Raw genomic sequence first — 18,820 nt, forward strand, 5'->3', positions numbered from 1 at the left:
TAGAGAGACATCCAGAAGTTTTCTTCCTGTTTTAGTCTGATGTTAAGACAAAATTGATCTAATTGATTGATTTAATCGGTGAATCGTTTCAGTCATTTTTCACGCAAACAATGTCAAACAATGTCTGGTTCCAGCTTTTATAGATTAACTGAATAACATAATTAGCAGATTCATCACTACTTAAACTAATTGTTAGTTGCAGCTCTAGCGAGATGCATTCAACCAACAACAGGCAACTTCTCAGCTCAGAATATGATTCCAGTAATGAAGTTAAATTTTCTAAATTGAGGTTTCAGAAGCAGAGAAATCCTGGATTTCAGTCCCTTGCTTGGGTCAATCTCTAAAACAAAACGTGATCCTTTTAAATTCTCTTGGCTGGGAAACAAAAACGGAAAAATTTTGCCTAAATAAAATCTACATGGACTCAGTGAGACTGAGGTCAGAGGTCATCCCGTAACAGTCGATGTACCTGCTGAAAGCGGAACGGCCCACACTGAACATAATCATCCAGCCACTGCTCCTCCATCTCTGCCAGCTCCACCTGCAGCTCCTGCTGGGGACATGGGGTCACGACCTCCGGTACCGTCTGATGGGGGAACAGCACGCAGTCCGCTGCCCCTCCACAGGGCGACCTCAGAGGGACGGGCAGCGACAGGACTTGCTCCAGTTTGGCTTTGACCAGAACTGGGAGCTTGCTGCCCCTTCGAGGCTTCACCGGCCGGTACTCCCAGCCCCTCAGGAGGCTCAGCATCGTCTCCAGCCCAGAGAGCGAGCTCTCGCTCTGGTGTTTGTCCCATGGAGTGTCCCTCCTCACTGGAGCCTCCTCTGGTTCTGGTTCTGGTTCTTCTTTTTCTTTGTGGCTCGCCGGAGGGCAACTGACGTCCACGGCGGTGTCCAGAGACTCTACAGACGACGCTGGGCTGGGACTCGTCTGGTCACACAAGGTCTTATCAGTGTCCAACTCAGCTGAGCTGGACTCAAAGGAGACGACTGTAGCATCAGAACCTCCAGAGGCTTTGGTGGAGTCCTCGGGCCCCGGAGTGGCTGCCGAGTAGCGGGTAGACGGGCCGCAGGATGTGCTCCTGCGCCCAACACTACGAGGCACCTTGCACACCGCCTCGTAGTCCGAATCAGCAACACGGAGAGCTGCGCAACCTCTGCACCGCCTCGGCTTCTGGGCCGAGAGAGGGTCAGCTGCTGGGCACTGGAGGAGGTGGTGGTGGTGGTGGTGCTGGTGGTGCTGGTGGGTGTGCTGGTCCAGGGCGGGGTCCTCCTTGTCAGCCCAGGATTCATACACGGAGTAGGTCAGATCATCCTGGATCATGTCTGAGTATCTAACATCCTGCAGGGCCGACAGATCCACCACAGGAGAGTCCTCAGCTACCGCCTCAGGTTCAACAGACCCGGGCGGAACCACGGTCCCGTCCTCTGCGTTGTTCTTCCGGTACAATCCTCCGATACACTGCCTCAGCCGGTCCTTCTCCAGCAGCAGCTTGTGGAGGCGCTCCAGAGACAGCGCCTCCACGCGGGCGATGACCGTGTCGAAGCGGTACATGCGATCCAGCATGAAGGTGCACTTGGAGCAGGCGAACTCCCCGCGGCCGTCCCGGGTCAGCTCGTGACCCAGAGCGTGGGACAGCAGCACCTGCAGGTTGATTTTGGCCGCTGGGTGGAAAATCCATCGGCGCTGGTTTCCACAGAGCTCGCGGGCGCAGATCCTGCACGCCTCCTTCATCTTCACCACGTCGAGCATGTCGTAGAGGGGAGGTGTGACTTTCTGTGGACTGATGGATGAAATCAGGACGAAGTGCAGAATTTATTCTTGGACTTCAGGCGTGTCTGGAAAACCTTCATCCAAACTGAAAAACTTTGAAAAGTTGGGATCAGTTTTAATCACATTAAAGAGTTCTTGTCCCTCTTAGGCCTCCGTCCTTTGCCTTCCAGTGTCAAGACCTGAAGCGCTGACACCTGAAGGTAAAGTCTTTACTGTTTAAAGATGAAGAAGTCAGTGTGACACGATCAAAAGCTCCAGAGCAGCCACCAAATAGTCTTTTTCTAATTCCTCAAATTAATTTTGTAATTATTTGGATTTTTAGAAGATCAAATCAAATTGAATTAAATTGATTCCTGTGCAGGAACTGAGATCAAACTGAGATTTTTGCGTAATAATTTAAATTCAGGATTATTAAATCGTCTTCTTTAATTAAAGATGAGCTGCACGTGGTCACCGGATGCTGCAGATCAGATCAGGAAGCTCGCAGCATCCTTCAGCTGTTCTCTTCTTTCCTGATTCAGACACAAATCTCGTCGGATCACGCAGACAAGACAACGTGACCGGCTGCTCTGACTCAGTCCGGGCACAGCGGGGCGGATGTGGCGGGGTTATACTCTCACTTCCTCGGTGAAGACTACAGACATGTGCCGACGGATCGATCCCGGTTCTGTTCCCGTGTGCTCGTCCTCAGCGAGCCCGCTGACAGACACGATCCTCCGGCTGCTGTTGGTTTTGTTCGCCGTGTAAATCAGTGACGTCTCCTCATGACAGCATCTCCGCGCTGCAGCGGCTCATCCGACACGAACACGGAAAAAAAAAACCCGACCCGCTCCGTCTCTGTTCGGTGTGGGTGTCCGGAGATTGACCGCAGGAGACGGTCCGGGTCTCGGGGGGAGGTCCGGCTGCTCCTCACCGGCCTCAGCAGGAGGAGGATGGAGGGAGAAGCTGTCAGAGCTGCAGCCGCGGAGACAAACCGCAGCCCGGAGCGCGCAGAGCGGTGACGCGTGAGAGGAGGTCTCACTCCGCAGCGTTAACTAGACCCGACTGCAGAAGTGAGCTTTACCAGGCTGCTGCACCAGTCTGCACACAATCTGAGCTGCCTGCCCTTTACTGGAGTGTTAAATGTCATGCAGCTTTATACTGAAGAGGCTCTGCACTAAACTACACAACACTGCAGGAGAACAGAGGAAACATTTTAATCAGGCCTGATGGATATCTCCAGAAAACTTCACAATTTGATTACATACATCAACGCCATTAGAGTTTTTTTATTTTATTTTATCTTTAATTATGCAAAAAAATAAATAAATCATTATCTAGTTACAGATGTACTAGTTTCCATATATTTCTATAACAGAAATGTGAAATATTTTCTGTTTAAATACTCAAAAGTGGCTAATTAAGAGGGATTTTTGGTTCTATCAAATCAAATTAAATCAACTTAATTTATACAGCCCAAAATCACAATCACATCCCCTTAGTGGGCTTTACGATGACATCCTCTGTCCTTAGACCCTCAATTCATATGAGGAAGAGCTGCCATATTTTCATCAAAACTCTTTAAAGATAGCTTATGTGTCAGAAAAGTCCATCATTTTTCAGATATCAACATGAAACCTATGCAGTTAGATTATTTAGGCCCCAAGTTTTCTGATATTTGAAGTTTAAATACTCAAAAGTGGCTAATTAAATATAGCATATGCTAATTTACATAAATGTCCAGAACAAACATCTGAACTAAAATAAACACCTTCCAGTCGAGGACGATTACTGTTTGTTGTCTACATGTGTTTTGTTAATAAAGTTTTAAAACTGGTTCGCTTTCTGTGTTGCTACCTCTTGTCTCAGGTTTCCGGTCCCCTGTATCTGTGTAGGAGTGAGACCTCCTCCAGCTGCCTGGACTGAACCATTTTACAGGAGGGGTGTGAGTCCCCCCTAACAAACATGTGGGATTTCCCCCTTTACTTTAATTAATCATGTTGAAATTAATTAATTGTTTCCCTGAAGAAAAAACAACATGAAATACATTTTAACAGATTTCATTTAGTTTAAAAGTATTTTCAGTGATTTTCAACTGTTAAAAATGAAAGTAATATAAAGCTCGGCCTGTTTTAATGATCATGTTAGTTTATTCATCATCAGGATTGAAGGTTAAAATAATCAGCTGTCAGTTTTGTAAAGATTTATGCAACAATATGTTCATTTATCATCATTTATCATCCTGAGATTTACTTTTTGTTCCGTTTTGATGTTTTGTTATTTAATTTGTGACATTTGTTCTGCTACATTTCATTTAGCTCATTTTGAATATTATATTTATTTCTATTTTGGTGTTTTTTATGTAAAAATGATGTCACCTGTGGTTTAGGATTACTTTTATTTCAATCGTTTAGAGAAATATATATTAAATATTATGCTTGTGGTGTAGCAATTGTGTAGATTATATTGGACACTTTTATATTTAGTCTGCTTTACTAAACATGCTGCATTCAGCCAGATGGATGTTTAACTTCTTTTTCCCCTCCAGATCATTAATAACAAAACTTTGTGTGACAACTTGTGTACTTCAAAATATCACATTTTCCATTTCTCACAAAGCTCTGTCGTGTTGGTACAACCCTGTGTGTGTGTGTGCAGGCCGAGTGTTTTCCATCAGGTTCATTAAATCCTCTAAATAGTCGGCGTGGAATGAGTTCATGCCTTTCCCAGGGGCGCCCAGTCCTGCTCCGGCCTCCGCATGCATGTCAATGAAAGAGAGGAGGGAGGAGGGAGGAGGGAGGAGGAAGGGGGAGGAGGAGGAAACTGAAACTCGTTCAGTGAGTCACATGACGTGTCAGTCAAGCAGCAGGATTGAGGTTTTGTAAAAAGCTGATTTTATCTTCAGGAGACACTTGTGGGATCCACAGATAAACCGGTCCTCCTCCTTCTTTATCGCAGCAGGTTGTTGATACAACTGTTGTCACGTGTGATTTGTTTGCCTCTGTGTGTGTGTGTGTGTGTGTGTGTGGACCACCACAGGACCCCCTGACTCCCCCTCTGGCACTGCCTCTGTCCACATTTGTCACCCTGAAAGCCTCTGGAGACACCACACCAAAACACTGATCGGCATGAACGAGGCGCGCAATCAAAAATCAATTAATCCTAATCAGAGATGAGTGCCAAACACCGCTGACAGACTTCAGCCGCTGTTTATTTTTGCTCAGAGTGGCAGAAATACCAGAGAGTGACAGCTCTGGATTAACGTCTCTGCAGACAGAAGAGGTGTCTCTGCTGATTTCCTCGTCTCAGACGTCGCGCTTGTAGCTGTGCCAAAGTAAACAATGGATTCCTTCATGAAGTGAGCAGCGGCCAGCAGACAGCAGGCTGATTGTAATTAAAAATGGCGTCAGGGAAGTGAAACTAAACGAGCAGGACTGCACTGTACGTGTGAGCTGACTCTGCAGTGACCCTGATGTCTGATGGCTGCTGATGGGAGCCATCTGAGAGACACTGACAGCAGAGAGAGGGTGATGTGAGGGCAGGACGGACTGCGAGGCTGCGCTACCAACCGGGAACAACTGGGGGGCCACAAAGCTCCAGGGGCCCCCACGCAAAGGCGTTAAAAAAAGTAACGACGAGGAGGCACAGTTACTGAATGATGTTGTCTTAAACAGGTCGAAGAAGTACTCAGAGCTTGTACTAAAATAAAAGTATCACTACCACAGTGTAGAAATACTCTCTTACAAGTAAAAGACATGCATTTATATGTTTACCTAACGAAAAGCACAAAAGTATGAGCATTAAAATATTCTCACAAAAAGGAGCTTTTAACTAACTAAAGTAAGTGGTAACTAAAGTTGTAGTGGAGCTAAAGTGGAGTAGAACTATGAGCATAGTACTTGGGTAAATGTACTTAGTTACTTTCCACCACTTGATGTTTGTTTGTTCAGTTTTAAATGGTGCATATCTGCATTTAATGTGTTTAATCCAACTACCACACATTAAATCTGTGGTCAGGTAATATTCTAGTTTATAAAAACTATGTAGAAAGTAGAAGTAGTGATACCAAAATCAGAGGAGAATGAAGGATGAAAGATAAAAGTAATCAGGTTTGTTTCAGACTTTTAGAGGAGCTGATCTAAATACTTTCATGCATAACAAACTAAACAAAAACAAAAAGTTCTGCAAAATAACCAGAGCTAATAGTCTACATGCAGAGTAGCTCAGACACCAGCAGGTGGAGCTTCCTCTCTATCAGACAGCAGGAAGAACCGCAGCCTGCTGTGGGTCATGAAGTATCGTCTTAAATACGAACCTGGCGGCAGCAGCCTGTCCCTCACATATAAACACATCTCATTCATACACAGTCACACATGTTTCTCTTACCTGCATCTGCGCCTGGACCCGCCGCTCACCGTCACTCTGTGGAGAAAGAAGTCTGTTACTTACTGCTGAACACGTCTTACAGGACTGAAACTGAAATTAACAAGTAAGACGAATTTGATATTCTGTGCTAAAAAAGCAGCCATCACCCTTAAACCCTCTTCTCTCCCAGATCAAATCACATCCTGGCTTCTTTTTATTTGACGTGTTGTGCGGCCGAACCACAAAAATATCAGCAGCTGTATCAGGTAACGAGTACAGTTTTTATTAGGACCAAAAATAAACGATCTACAGTGGACAGTAACCGTGTCGGTGTGGTCATGATATCCACTCTAATGTAAGAACAACCATACAGGGACTGTCCTCATCAGCTTTACTTTACACGTGCACGTGTTTTCCACCTTCACGCTGGTGTGAAGCTCGTCTGCGTCGCCAAAGATCCACTGACCCAGATGTGGATATAAAAACATTTTGATATGAGAGTCAGGCCCGTCTGGGGTTTGAGCCAGAACACAAAGATAGAAGGGGAGAAGAGGAGGAGGCGGTGGACTGATTTAGCCTGCGACTGGCTCACCTGACCGGGTCACAGATTCATCAAGCTGCTTAAAGTGAATGTTTGGGTTTTATTCTTCAGCGCAATGTTCAGAGTTTTAGCTGTTTGTGAAGGTGAAAGTGTTTGTACATGAGTGTACGGGGGAAAAATACCTCCGCTTCCTTTCCTTTCTCCTTGAGAGACGAGAAGAGATTGTGAACTTTGACCTCGAGCTCCTCGACCCGGAGACCCAGTGAATGTTTCTGCTGCGTCAGCTCCTTGATCACCCTGACAGAGAGAGAGAGAGAGAGAAAGATAGCAGCGCAGGTTAAAACCGTTGAAGCTGCAGTGAAGGTCACAGATGCAGCCCAGGGACACTGCTGCTGTCAGATACAGTATGTAGGTCAGAGTCTTTGTTCCAGGCTCAGCAGCGCTATCAGTGCCAACAGTGACAGCAGACGACTCGCAGAACAAGAGGACACAACTGTGTGACAACTAATTATTATTTCAAAGATCAATGAATCTGTGTTATTATTTAATCAATAAACTGTGTCGGAAATAGTACAAAAGATCAGGGAGGAACTACAACATGACCGTAAAGCAGACTGAACACATGAGTCTTTGGTTGAAGGTAAGGTCACCTGTCCTTGTCGCTCAGGGCCTGCTGGGTGAACGCTCCACCTGAGCCTCCGCTCTCCTCCATCCTCTCCACCATCTCTCTCTCCAGAGCCAGGCAACGCTGAGACTCCGAGTCCGCCAGCGAGGCCATCCGCTCGGCCTCGTCTCGCGCCAGCTCGGCCTCCTGAACGCAACACAGACAGGAAGTGATGGAATCAGTGTTAACCAGTGTTCATCACCTCGTTAAAGGACAAACTGAGTCTTATTTCTGTAGTTTTCCTGACTACATGAACCTCTTTGTTCTTGTCTTTACCTCCTGCAGCAGCTGAACTTTGGTTTCCAGGATTTCCTGCATGTGGCAGATCTCCTGCTGCCGATCCTCCAGGCGACGCTGCAGCTCTGCTTCACTCTGATTGGACAGGCTCTCTGCTGTTGACCTATGTGGTATTAGTACATGAAAAGTATTCATCAATGACCGTTTTTCCCAAAGACAAGACGCTGATGACCTTCAAATAGATGATCGACAATAAAAACCTGGGCCAATTTTCTCGCGGCAAACGTTTTCTGTTTGCGGTAGCCAGATAATGAGCCTAGCTTCCAGGCTAACGTTGGCTGTTTACCATACCTCAAAATCCCATCAAACACACCTGCACCAACAAATCTACGCCTCTGAATGAAAACCATTTTTTAAAAACATGTGGTCCACATGAGTCTAGGGGAGTTTTGTGGGAGTTTTTTTTCCTGATTTTGTCGGCCCTCGGTCTTCTTCTACGCACCTGTCGGTCCTAATGTGTGCAAAAGCTGTACTCAACTAAATGTTAATTAAAACAGAGTTATAAAACTAAAACTATGACAGATAAAGTGACTAAAATGTGACTTATTATCAGTTTCTTCAGAAGACTAAAGACTAAACCTAACCCAAAATTAAAAACCACCTTTAGACCAAAAATAATACACATTTTGAAATCTTTCATTTTCCAGTGGAGATGGTTGCAGAGAGCCTACAGTCAATAAATAATAAATGAATGCGATAAAAACCTGCTGACTTCAGAGGCAGATGGGTTCGTTTCATTGGCTCTTTTCTCCTCGTAGACAACAAACGCTCATTATTTATTCACGTCTGGTCACTTAGATCATGGTGTCGTTAACAGGAGTCCGTCCCAGAGGACTCACAGACTCGTATAACGCTTCATGTCTCCAAACGTCTGGCTCGCACTCTGTCTCTGTGCTCCACTAAATCTGATACCTCTCATTTAGTTACACATCAGAACATAGAAGCAGTTTTATTATAAGATTTTGAGACGTCCTGCAAACAAACAAACAGGTGATAATAAAAGCTGTGGAAACGTCTGGAGGTGGAGTGAAGCCGGTCTGTCACTGCTCCACCTCTCAGCAGCTCCACCGGTCAGAAGGTCACACTCAGCTTTTCCTCCTCACATCTATCAGTCAGGCTCTGTTAATAGCTCCAGTGATAAACTGTGGCCACAGAGTTTATTTATCAAACAGCAGCACAGAGAGAGAAAATACCTCAGCACTGACCCCGAACTCCACCCCACCATGAACACAGTCACGCTCCTCAAACACTCCACTTTTAGCTCCGTTTCATTATTTGGACAAAGTGCTGAATATATTGAACTGTTGAGCTAAATAGTGCCTGTACTGCGCTACAACACTGTGTCACTGAGCTGCATCTACTGAAGAAATCATCAATAAATGGTGATGGACAGGATTTTTACACGCGCTGGGATGATTAGTTATTTTATTAAGTTTCTACAATTATCTGGATGTGTATGTGTCCTTGTGCTGCTTATGACTCACATCAACAAAACAAACTAATGTAAGCATTGCTCCTAAATCCAAGGTTTCAAAATATGTACCCGTCATAAAAACACATACGGCATATTCATGGTTTCAAGCTCTTCCTTTCTCGTTACCGCTCACGCATCATTTTGTCTGTTTGCACTCATATAGACATAATATTTTATAAGAACTAAAGATCAACCCACTGAAATAAAAACTAGATTATGGAGGAACACTCGCATGAGAGCAAATATATTTTATATTTATATTCTATCTCGTCCGTCTTCTGGTGTCTATGAGCCGGTGGTGTTTCTGTTGTATGAAGGAGGCTCGCCAGAAGTAACCTTCCATTATCTCACCTGAGCAGTCGACCAACATTTGTTTCTGAAGCAAAAATGATATAATACAAATAATCCCTCAGATTAGATCCGAATTAAGGCCGAATTTAAAAGTTTGAGCGATAGCACTTCTGCATGTAGCAGCAACAACTGGTAACTGGTGACTTTTGGCTCAAAGCATCGATGGTTCCTGCGGACAGAAGCTCGCTGAAGTTGTAGAGACGAGTAGACGACATTACAAACAGCGATTCATGCTTCTCTTTGCATTAACGTTCATAATAAACTACGATTCAGTTTGAAGCTAACAAGCTCACATTTTATCTGTGCGTTGAGCTGCACATTAACTAGCTCAGCACTACGTCACACATTTCCTAACTCTGACTGGTTGCAGGTCTATCTAATTGCATCCAGAGTAGTTTGGTCTGCACCTGTTGATGACACCTCCTGGAAAATCACCGAGGTGAGAGGTACCAGACCAGTTTGCATTTGTGAATTGGTCCTGTGATGCCAGTCGTGTAGAAAGAGGTACGATACAGAACATTATGTTCACAGTTTTCACTGAAAATACTTAAATAGTCTCTTTAAAAACTGTTGACAGCGAAGTCTGTCAGTGAGGTCTGATATCTCAGAACATGGACGAATGAAACCAAGGTTATCTGCACCTTTTGTGAGCTGACCCTTTAATTAAACTCTTGTTTGATGCTGAAACATGTTCTTTATTTTACAGCCTCAGTGTCGTCCTGCTGTTAATGAGTGAGTCTGCAGAGGACAGCTGCCTCACAGACAGGTGCTGCAGCTCAGATAGTCCCCGACTCAGCAATACAACAAACCACAAGACACCTCTGCCCTTTACTCTCCCTGCTCCTCCCCAACCTCTCTACACCCTCCCCCCCTTCAAAACACACCTCTTCACCTCCTCACCCACATCCCCTCTTCGTCCTGCGTCCCAGAACACAGAGCCACTTCATCCTCTTCAAAAGCATTTCAGTGCTCGGTCCATACATGGCATTCCTCAGAGCTTAGTGTGTGTTGTGATAGCTAGGTGAGTCTACAGGCTGGCCGGGCTCGCGTGTGATGAGAGGCCGGCGGGTCCCCGAGGGCGCCCGGGCTCTGAAGCACTGACGGGCTCATGGGAAATAATCAAACTAGCGATGAAAAGAGTGTTTTTGTAGTTCTCTGTCTGGTTTCCCTAAAGGCATTTCATCAAATCGGTGCAGCTGAATGTTTGAAACCACTTCTGAATATATCTCGAGATGTAATATACCACAGCTGAGTGATTTGTTGGACACATTCAGAGGTTCCTGATGCAGCCAGGAGTCAAATACTCACAGAGCTTTGTCCAGAAGCTGTTGTTTCTCCTCCAGTTCATTTTTCAGACTCTCCACTTCAACCTTCAACTCGATGTTCTGGAAGAGATTCATTAAAGAAAACAATAAGAAACCTGCAGTAAATCATTGTTTATTGATTGTCTCAGTGGGACATTAGTCTGGATATTAACATAATAATTGAGTCCAAAATGACCCAGAAACATGTAAAAGACTCAGCAGAGGAAACTATTTATGAGCCTATTTAGTCATGCAAAAGCAACACATTCATCTTTAGCATTAAAATCATCATTTTTCATATGGACTTCTGTATTGCAGAGAGACACAAAATTAGCTTCAGTTGCACGTGCTGACCTGGACTTCAGGGATCTCTACACGACTATAAATAGCTGGTGGGGATATGAGCACCTGCTGAATGTGTCTCCTCTGCACCCCCCTCCCCCCCAGAGTAATACCCACCACTCTCCCCCAACCTCCTCCTCCCCCATCCTCCCTCCTGCACCCAGCAACACCTCCACTTTTAGCTTCTGGCTCTGAAAGCAGCAACAAACCGGACTGGACTGGACTGGCCCGTCAGCTCCTCACGTGCAGATTGCTGCCTGCAGTGATTTATCTCCCTGTGCATCAGCGAGGAGTTACAGTTCAGAGCTCCTGCAGTGAGCTTCATGTTCAGCAGCAGGTCCAGTTACTGACATACTGACACACAACGCAGGTGATGGGCTTCTACTGTACGTGCAGGGCCGCTCACATGCAACATATATACATGTTCCCAGTGTGCACTCGTGAAAATAAACCTGTGCACGCATGCATGCAAACAGCAGGCCTGAGGGCTGCGAAGCTAACACAATGTAGGTCATTGGGTCTAGTAGCCGACAGAAAACAGGTCAGACGGTTACTGCAGACATGTGGGTCTCTTCAGATACACTGTGTGTGTCCTTCATCTGACCTGACAGGCAACACATTTTATCTAAACCTCATTGTTTTATTATAAAAAGGAATGGATGAGTTTCAGCTGTTTTTGTCGGTGCAGGTTTGATGTTTTCTCATACATTAATGAGATGTTGTGTTTCTTTCACAGTGAACATTGTTTGCAGTAAACAGGGTCGGGGATGCAGAGATGTGGGCTTGAGTCAACTGTGAGTGACTTGACTTGGGACTCGACTTGACTTTTAGTTTTAAACAACAACAACAACAAACAAAACCCCCTAAAATTCTCATCATAATGTGAATAAATATCATTTTTGACGTTAGGTCCCTGTGAGCGTTCTCCTCTGGGTGTCCTGGGCCTGAAAACCTCCTCCTGGAGGCCCAGAGGGAGTGTAGTAGTGGTGTAAACAACACCAACACTCCTCCCTGTGCTCCAAGCTCCAAGTCTGGAGTACTAGCTGCTAACTGAGCTAACAAGCTAACAGCAGCTACAGTCACTGGTTACTATTTGTTTGTTTTGAATTTAACAGGTGGCCAATTCTTACGTATTGCACCTTTAAAGGAACAGTCAAAAAAGACAATTCGGTCATTATCGCTTCACCAGGAAGCCCTGAGATCCCAGATTGATTCAAAAAGACATTATTTACACCTTCGCTCGGTCGAGCTCGTGCACCCACGGTCTGTCTGAGCAGCTACAGTGAAGATTCCAGCTGGATTTCAGGGTGTAAACATCTTTTTAAATCAGTTTGGAGACATTTGATGTTTTTTATGGTTGTTTCTCTGTTTTAAATCAAGTCTCCAGCTGCTTCGGTTGTTTAGCAGAAAAGCTCCAGAAATGTTTTACCAAGTACCAAAAGTTAAAGTACTTATTTTTTGACTACTGTATTTTCTTTTTTATTACCTGATTATAATATTTGATGCATTAATGTGTCATTGCTTTAACGTTAAAGCTGGTAATGATGGTTTAACTACTTTATACAGTTTATCAGCTGAGTGGCCTGTGATTGTATTTGATCCAAACCTACAATATTACATCATAATTTATTTGTTTATTTGTTATATTTTCATATTATTGTACTTAACCTGCAAAGTAACTGGTAACATAAGTTTTCAGACAAATAAAGTGGAGTAAAAAGAACGATATTAGCCTTTGAACTGAAGTATAAAGGAGCAGAAAATTACACTTCAGGACAGTAGTTGAGTGAATGTACTTAATTACTTTCCACGACTGGCAGCTGCTCAGTTTCCTCTCTGAGTTCCAGTCATCCTCGCAGGCAGAAAGTCCTGACTGACAGTTTGTATGAGCTGTTGCAGAGCAGCCTGAGACCTGCTGTCAGAACCAATAAGTGTCAAGACACAAACCTGCGGCTCTGACTGCTCTGCACAGCACAAAACCTCAGAAGTGCATCAGCTAAGCACAGACACGGCGGATTTTTTAATAATTTCATGCAATGCTACCCAGAGTTCACTCACCCTCCTGTGCACGTCATCGCTGCTCTCCTCAAACTTCTGCTGGATCTTCTCCTCCAGGAAGTAGATCCTGAGCTTCAGGCTGAAGTTCTCCTTCTTCAGGTCGTTCAGGTGCTGCGAGATAGTGCGGCAACCGCGGAAACCAGAGTTAGACATGACGCCAGGTGGGTCTTTTGTAGGGGGCATCGCAGCCCCCCATTTAGTACAACATAATACGTGAAAAGACAGGGTTGATTCTGACTGAAGAACCAAACTGTCCTGATGATACTGAACACAGATCGGGTCTCTGCTCTCTCCTGCTGTCTCACATCAACGAGAACAGAGTCCAAACATGAAGTGGACAGAAGCTCCTCTCCGTTTAGATTTGTTTCAGGAGAGTCTGGGATGGCACACAGGCAGGCAGGAGGGGATTATGGGAGGTGGGGAGGGGGATGTTTCCTTTTTTACCACGAGGAAGTCATGCCAAGAATCTGAGACAGGAGAGTGTGTGTGTGTGTGTGTGTGTGTGTGTGTGTGTGTTGATAGCAGGCACAAGTGCAGAGCTGCTGTAGGAGCCTCATTCAGACGTGTGAATGTGTGGGAGACTTGACTCAGAGTGTGTTTTGCTTCAGTTTACTCGTTGTTGAAGCAGGATGGTTGACTGTAGGTTAAGACAGACTGTCCCCATCAGAAAAACAACCTGTTTTTATGTCAGTCTGAAGAATCACCTCTCATCATAATGCAAACAGAAGGATGACGATGTGTGTTTTCTCTGCTGCAAACCCTCGTGGGAAGCGAATGGTTTGGCTCTGTAAACACAGCTGTTTGCATCCCATCTCACACCAACAGTTGCTGCTGGTTTGTCTCAACCATGAACATAATTTTTCCTCCGACCTAAACCGAGTAGATTTAGCTGCCTAAACTTTAGCAAACCGTAAAACGCAGAGATGACAGATCAGAAAAACAGCTCTACTGAAAGTCACAGTCACAAGAGTGTAAGAGAGAAGTGAGCAGTATATGATCTATTAATATGATAAGATGGAGGACAACTGCTGAGCAGCAGAGCTGACTGACAGCTGCTGGAAGCACCATGGATATAGTTTGAAGGAAAACAATAAAAGAAGGAGGAGACTGCACAAAAAAATTCCTCCTTTACACCAAACTTCACCACCTTCCTCTGACTTAGAAGAAAAATGTCACAGAGTTGAGGAGAGATCAGGACGGAGCATCACAAGAAATCTGACTGAACTGAAATAAAATGTGTTGCCGGAGCAAAAAACAGCAGACAATGTCTCCTTCTGTTCCAGGTCGAGAAGAGATGATATTTAATAGTCTTGACAGGAATTTTTGTGCCAGAGATCGCTTGAAAATACAATGATCGAAAAAGCACATTAAAATATAGTCTGTGAAAAGCCGATAAACAATATTTTTATGTCTAAAAATCTTTCGCCGTTTTAACGTCTTGTCACCTGCAAATTAACACTAAATTCACATGTAAACAAGCTGAAGGAAACATGAGATCCTTTATGTTGCACTACAAACGTTTTCCACATCAGCTCACTCACTCACAACCGTCCTGATGACAGCAGTTATCCTCTCACCACAGCAAATAAAAAGTCAAGTATGTGCAATAAACTCCCTGTTATGATCCTTGTTTGTAAACAATCATGACACAGATCCGTCTCTGACCACAGGGCGGCGCTAACGCTCCACCTGAGCTCAGAGAGTCCCAACACGTCTGCAGATCTCAGAGCTCGGCGGTGATCCGGAGGCTATTTAAAGGAGCTGTTGCCCTGCGGCTGTCACTGAGGAATGCTGCGCTGATCACACATGCAGGCCCGTCCAACGTGCCGGCACTCAGTCTGAGATCCACTGGCTGCAGATTACAGCTTCACACAGCATATGGCTGAATGCGGGAACATATGTATTCACATTCTGTGCACGCATGCAAATGGGAGTTGTGCTCAGATAGAAGAGAAAACACATGCACATATCTTTATTATGAGACTTTTCATGTGTAAAAACGCTGCACAAACACACTTAAACTCAGACTTCTGGCTGGATTAAGACCTCGACGGGCCCCCTAATCTCAAAGGGCCCCCGACAGCTAATGTGTGTTTTCTCTTTCTATTATATTCAACACTAATTACTTTGTGTAACTGATAAAGACCACAGAATTATGACTGCAGATGTGTGTCAAATAACCGCACATCTGTGTCTCGTTAGCTGCACATCCGTCAAAGATAACTGTCATTTTCCTTCCATTTCATTTTGTGTAAATCTTCTTTTTTGCATTTTCTAAAATCTAAACAGACAAATGATGATGTGGGAACAAACAAAAGAGGTGAAAAGTCCAGATTACAATCTAGTAATAACTGCAAGACTGAAGCCTTCGTGGTAAATACAGTAAAAACAGAGGAGGCTATCTCTGGATTTGTTTTCAAATCTGTACAATGTGAAGTCTTGTTTCACACAAAAGATGATTAATCTTTAAAAAAACAATTTAACATTCTGTTTTAGTTTGAATTCAAATATTTAGAAGCACTTTTCTGAACCCACTGGACTGGAGAGCCCAACAGTGTAAAACCAACTTTAGAAAATACAAAAACAGGAAATCCTCCCAACTGAGAAGCTGTTTGATAAATTGTTTTCACTAGATTATTTTTTTGGGATTAACAGGACTCGTCTAACGTATTCATTCTGACTCTCTCTGCACAAACACTGACATGACTCGTAAACTTGTAAATAAACTGTGCAACCTTTTAATGCACAGTGTGGATAAATATGTGACCTCGACCTCATCCAACACTTTGAGCCGTGCACACATACGGCTGCGATGTTCTGCTGTCCATATACTTTTGGCCGGGTCGACTCCTAACCTCCAGAAACACTCCCAGGGTCTTCAGGGACCGCCTGAGGGAGCAGCACTGGCTGACTACTGAACACGTTAGCGAGGGCTATTTGTCAATAAGCAATAATCGAGCGGAGAGAATGAAGCAGGAATATATTGCTGATGACAACATTTTTATAACCGTCTCAATCTGACGGAGTTTGAAAAACACAAAACCACAACAATCCTTCCAGAAATCAAACCAGATGAGATTTCTGGGTTGTCATCTGCTGTGGGACTCATGTTGTAAGAGCTGATCAGTGATTGAACCGGACACACACACACACACAAACACACACACACACACACACACACACACCACACACACACAACTGATCATTTGTTTGGCCTGAACAATCGAGGGGAGTTAGTCACAAGTGCGCTGAAAACTGAAAACCAATCTGGAGTCGAGGAGTTGAAGCGGAGAGACGCTGACCGCAGCAGCTCATCCAGAGGTCACGCAGAGAGGCGGCTGAATTTATTACAACGCGGCGTGCCCGTGAAATGAAATCATCCTAATTCTGCAGGACTTTTCCAGCATCAGAGCATAATCCAATACTACAGAAGGAAAAAAAAAAAAAAGAGGCGCATGAGAACATTTTTCCAGGCTCGCGATGCTCAAACTTCTACCCCACTGCAGGCTGTTATTTGGGAACAAACTCGGAGCCCGTTATTAGAATCAGAGGGGGATTAAGACCTGAAAATATGTGGGTGCAGGGGAGGATCCACGTCAGATGTTTTCCCTTTCTTCTTCCATTCCTGTTCCTGTTGCACTGACAGCTGTTTTGTTGCCATGGCAGCACGGCAGGAGGCGGCCATAACAGTTAGCCAAAAAAAGCTCCTCCTACCGCTACATGTTCGTGTTGGGAAGAAGTTTAAAAACCACCTCTGCAGGAACAGGAGCGTAATTGGGAGTTTGCATGTGAGTATACGTGTGTGTGTGTGTGTGTGTGTGTGCTTTGGATTGGCAGAGCGCTGGGAGTTTTCCCCCTTTTACCGGTAACAGGAGCTCCTTGATGCCAGCTAGCTCGACATTTTCCAGCCTCCCCCTCTCTCACGGTGCCAAACCTCTAATGCAGTTCTGCAGGGAGAACGTCTGATTGTGTTTATTGTGCTGCCACGGTCCACCGTAGACACGGTGGTTAAAAATTATCATTTGTAAACCTAATTAAAGCGTCAAGAGAGCCACTAAAAATATCCCCGGGAGATAATTAAAATCCTGGACAGAAAGGAGGGCGACACACTGAGTGGATGCTGCAGCATAGTTTAATGCATTCAGCATCAAGTCAGGTCAGTTTACTTTACTGTCAGCAGAATAATTCAGCAGTTTTGGAAGGTACCTTTACTCTTATTGACTTATTTAACGAGGGTGAGGTGTGCTGGTGCCATCATGCCTGTAGAGACCAAAGACAAATCTTGTGCTCAGTGAACTTTATCTAGGAGGAACATAATAATCCAGCGCACCATCGGCCATTACTCTCACCGTAAAGATATAATATGTAGGATTTGCACATTAAAAAAGCCTAGAAACGACTCGACCTTTGTTCTACACGTTGTTGAGTTATGTCCCGACTCATTATCCCAAATGTTGAAACAAAGCGGCAAAAGAAACGTTGGCTTGATGGTGAGAAACTGTGACTCCGAGGAGCACGCGAACGCAGCGTGAACGTGACATGAATAAAACTTTAAAACTTTACCTCGTCTGTAACGTCAGATGGATTTTCATCATCAGCGAAGCCAGTTTGACCGCAGGATCGTTTGTGTACATTAGCTGTAAGATAGCGAGCAACATTAGCATCGAGTGTGTGTCTGTGTGCTTGAAATCAGGTCAACCTCTGAGCAGAGACTCCGGTTCTCTCTCCTCTCTGTAACGTTACGTGAACACCCGACAGTGGAGGTGACCTCCCCGGATCACTGTTGATAAACAGGAGTGAAGATAAATCCACTTTTTAATCCCAGAAGTTAAGAAGTAATCTCTGAGCTCTCCTCCCGTCGGTAAACTGCTCCGGATCAGAGCAGAATCTGATGAGACTCTGGGTGTTTATTCCTCCAGAAGGTCTGGATCTGGACCGACTCTCTCCTCCAGAGCTGTGAGCATCTGAGCGCCTGTTGACCAGCAAGACTCTAACTGTGTTTATCTGCTGTTTGCTGCTGAGCAGGCAGTGTGCAGCAGTGAGGTGAGAGATGATACGACTCCACCAAAGCTTTGATATTAGATTGAGCCTTCAGATAAAGGGAACGTTGTAAACTGCACCACAGCTCCGATCAGCTTCTTAATACATTCGAAACAACATTTAATGAGTCAGACAGCTGGCTACTGCAGACTCCAGAGGTCACGCCGCTGTTATTAGTAAGTATGGCACACAGACTGCGAGCCATATTAATTCTGACCACACACACTGGATCCATATAATTGAGGTTCAGTGCAAATGTTCATAATAAAATTACACTCGATGCCAAAGTCCCCGCTGCAGATTACGTTTCACTTCGCCCTTAAAAATAGATTAACGAGGGGGGAGGAGGCCACGTGCTGCTGTTCTCACTCCGTTAACAAAAACTGAGCTGAAAGCATCGAGAAACTTTTAACAAGTGTGTAAAATAACCCAATTTATTTTTTTTCTGAGATGGAACTAGATTTATTTTCATTTTATTTTCCAGTGAATAATCGTTCCTCCTCACACCACACGGCCTCGTAATGATGTACAAAACAGTCGGGCCGACGTTCAGAGAAAACACGGCCCCGAGATTTATTTATTAGGAAAATTTATCAAGCAGAAAATTTAAAAGGCTGGCTGTCTGCGAAAA

At 44.6% G+C, this 18,820-nt stretch overlaps 1 protein-coding gene across 4 annotated transcripts in view; it reads right to left on the reverse strand.

The window, feature by feature from the left end:
• Positions 1-18,820, reverse strand: part of pde4dip (phosphodiesterase 4D interacting protein) — an 88,053-nt gene that overhangs the window by 34,566 nt on the left and 34,667 nt on the right. For 3 of the 4 annotated variants that reach the window (XM_073477271.1, XM_073477270.1, XM_073477268.1), the window contains exon 1: positions 470-2,178. In XM_073477271.1, the coding sequence (XP_073333372.1) occupies positions 470-1,753 (1,284 nt within the window). In that variant the 5' untranslated portion in view covers positions 1,754-2,178. Of the gene's footprint in view, positions 1-469; positions 2,179-6,139; positions 6,176-6,841; positions 6,957-7,309; positions 7,471-7,599; positions 7,724-10,753; positions 10,831-13,149; positions 13,261-18,820 lie in introns of those variants that run through there. The other variant, XM_073477272.1, reaches the window with a different exon arrangement.

Source organism: Pagrus major, chromosome 11 (assembly GCF_040436345.1).
Source record: "Pagrus major chromosome 11, Pma_NU_1.0".
Classification (NCBI taxonomy): Eukaryota; Metazoa; Chordata; class Actinopteri; order Spariformes; family Sparidae; genus Pagrus; species Pagrus major.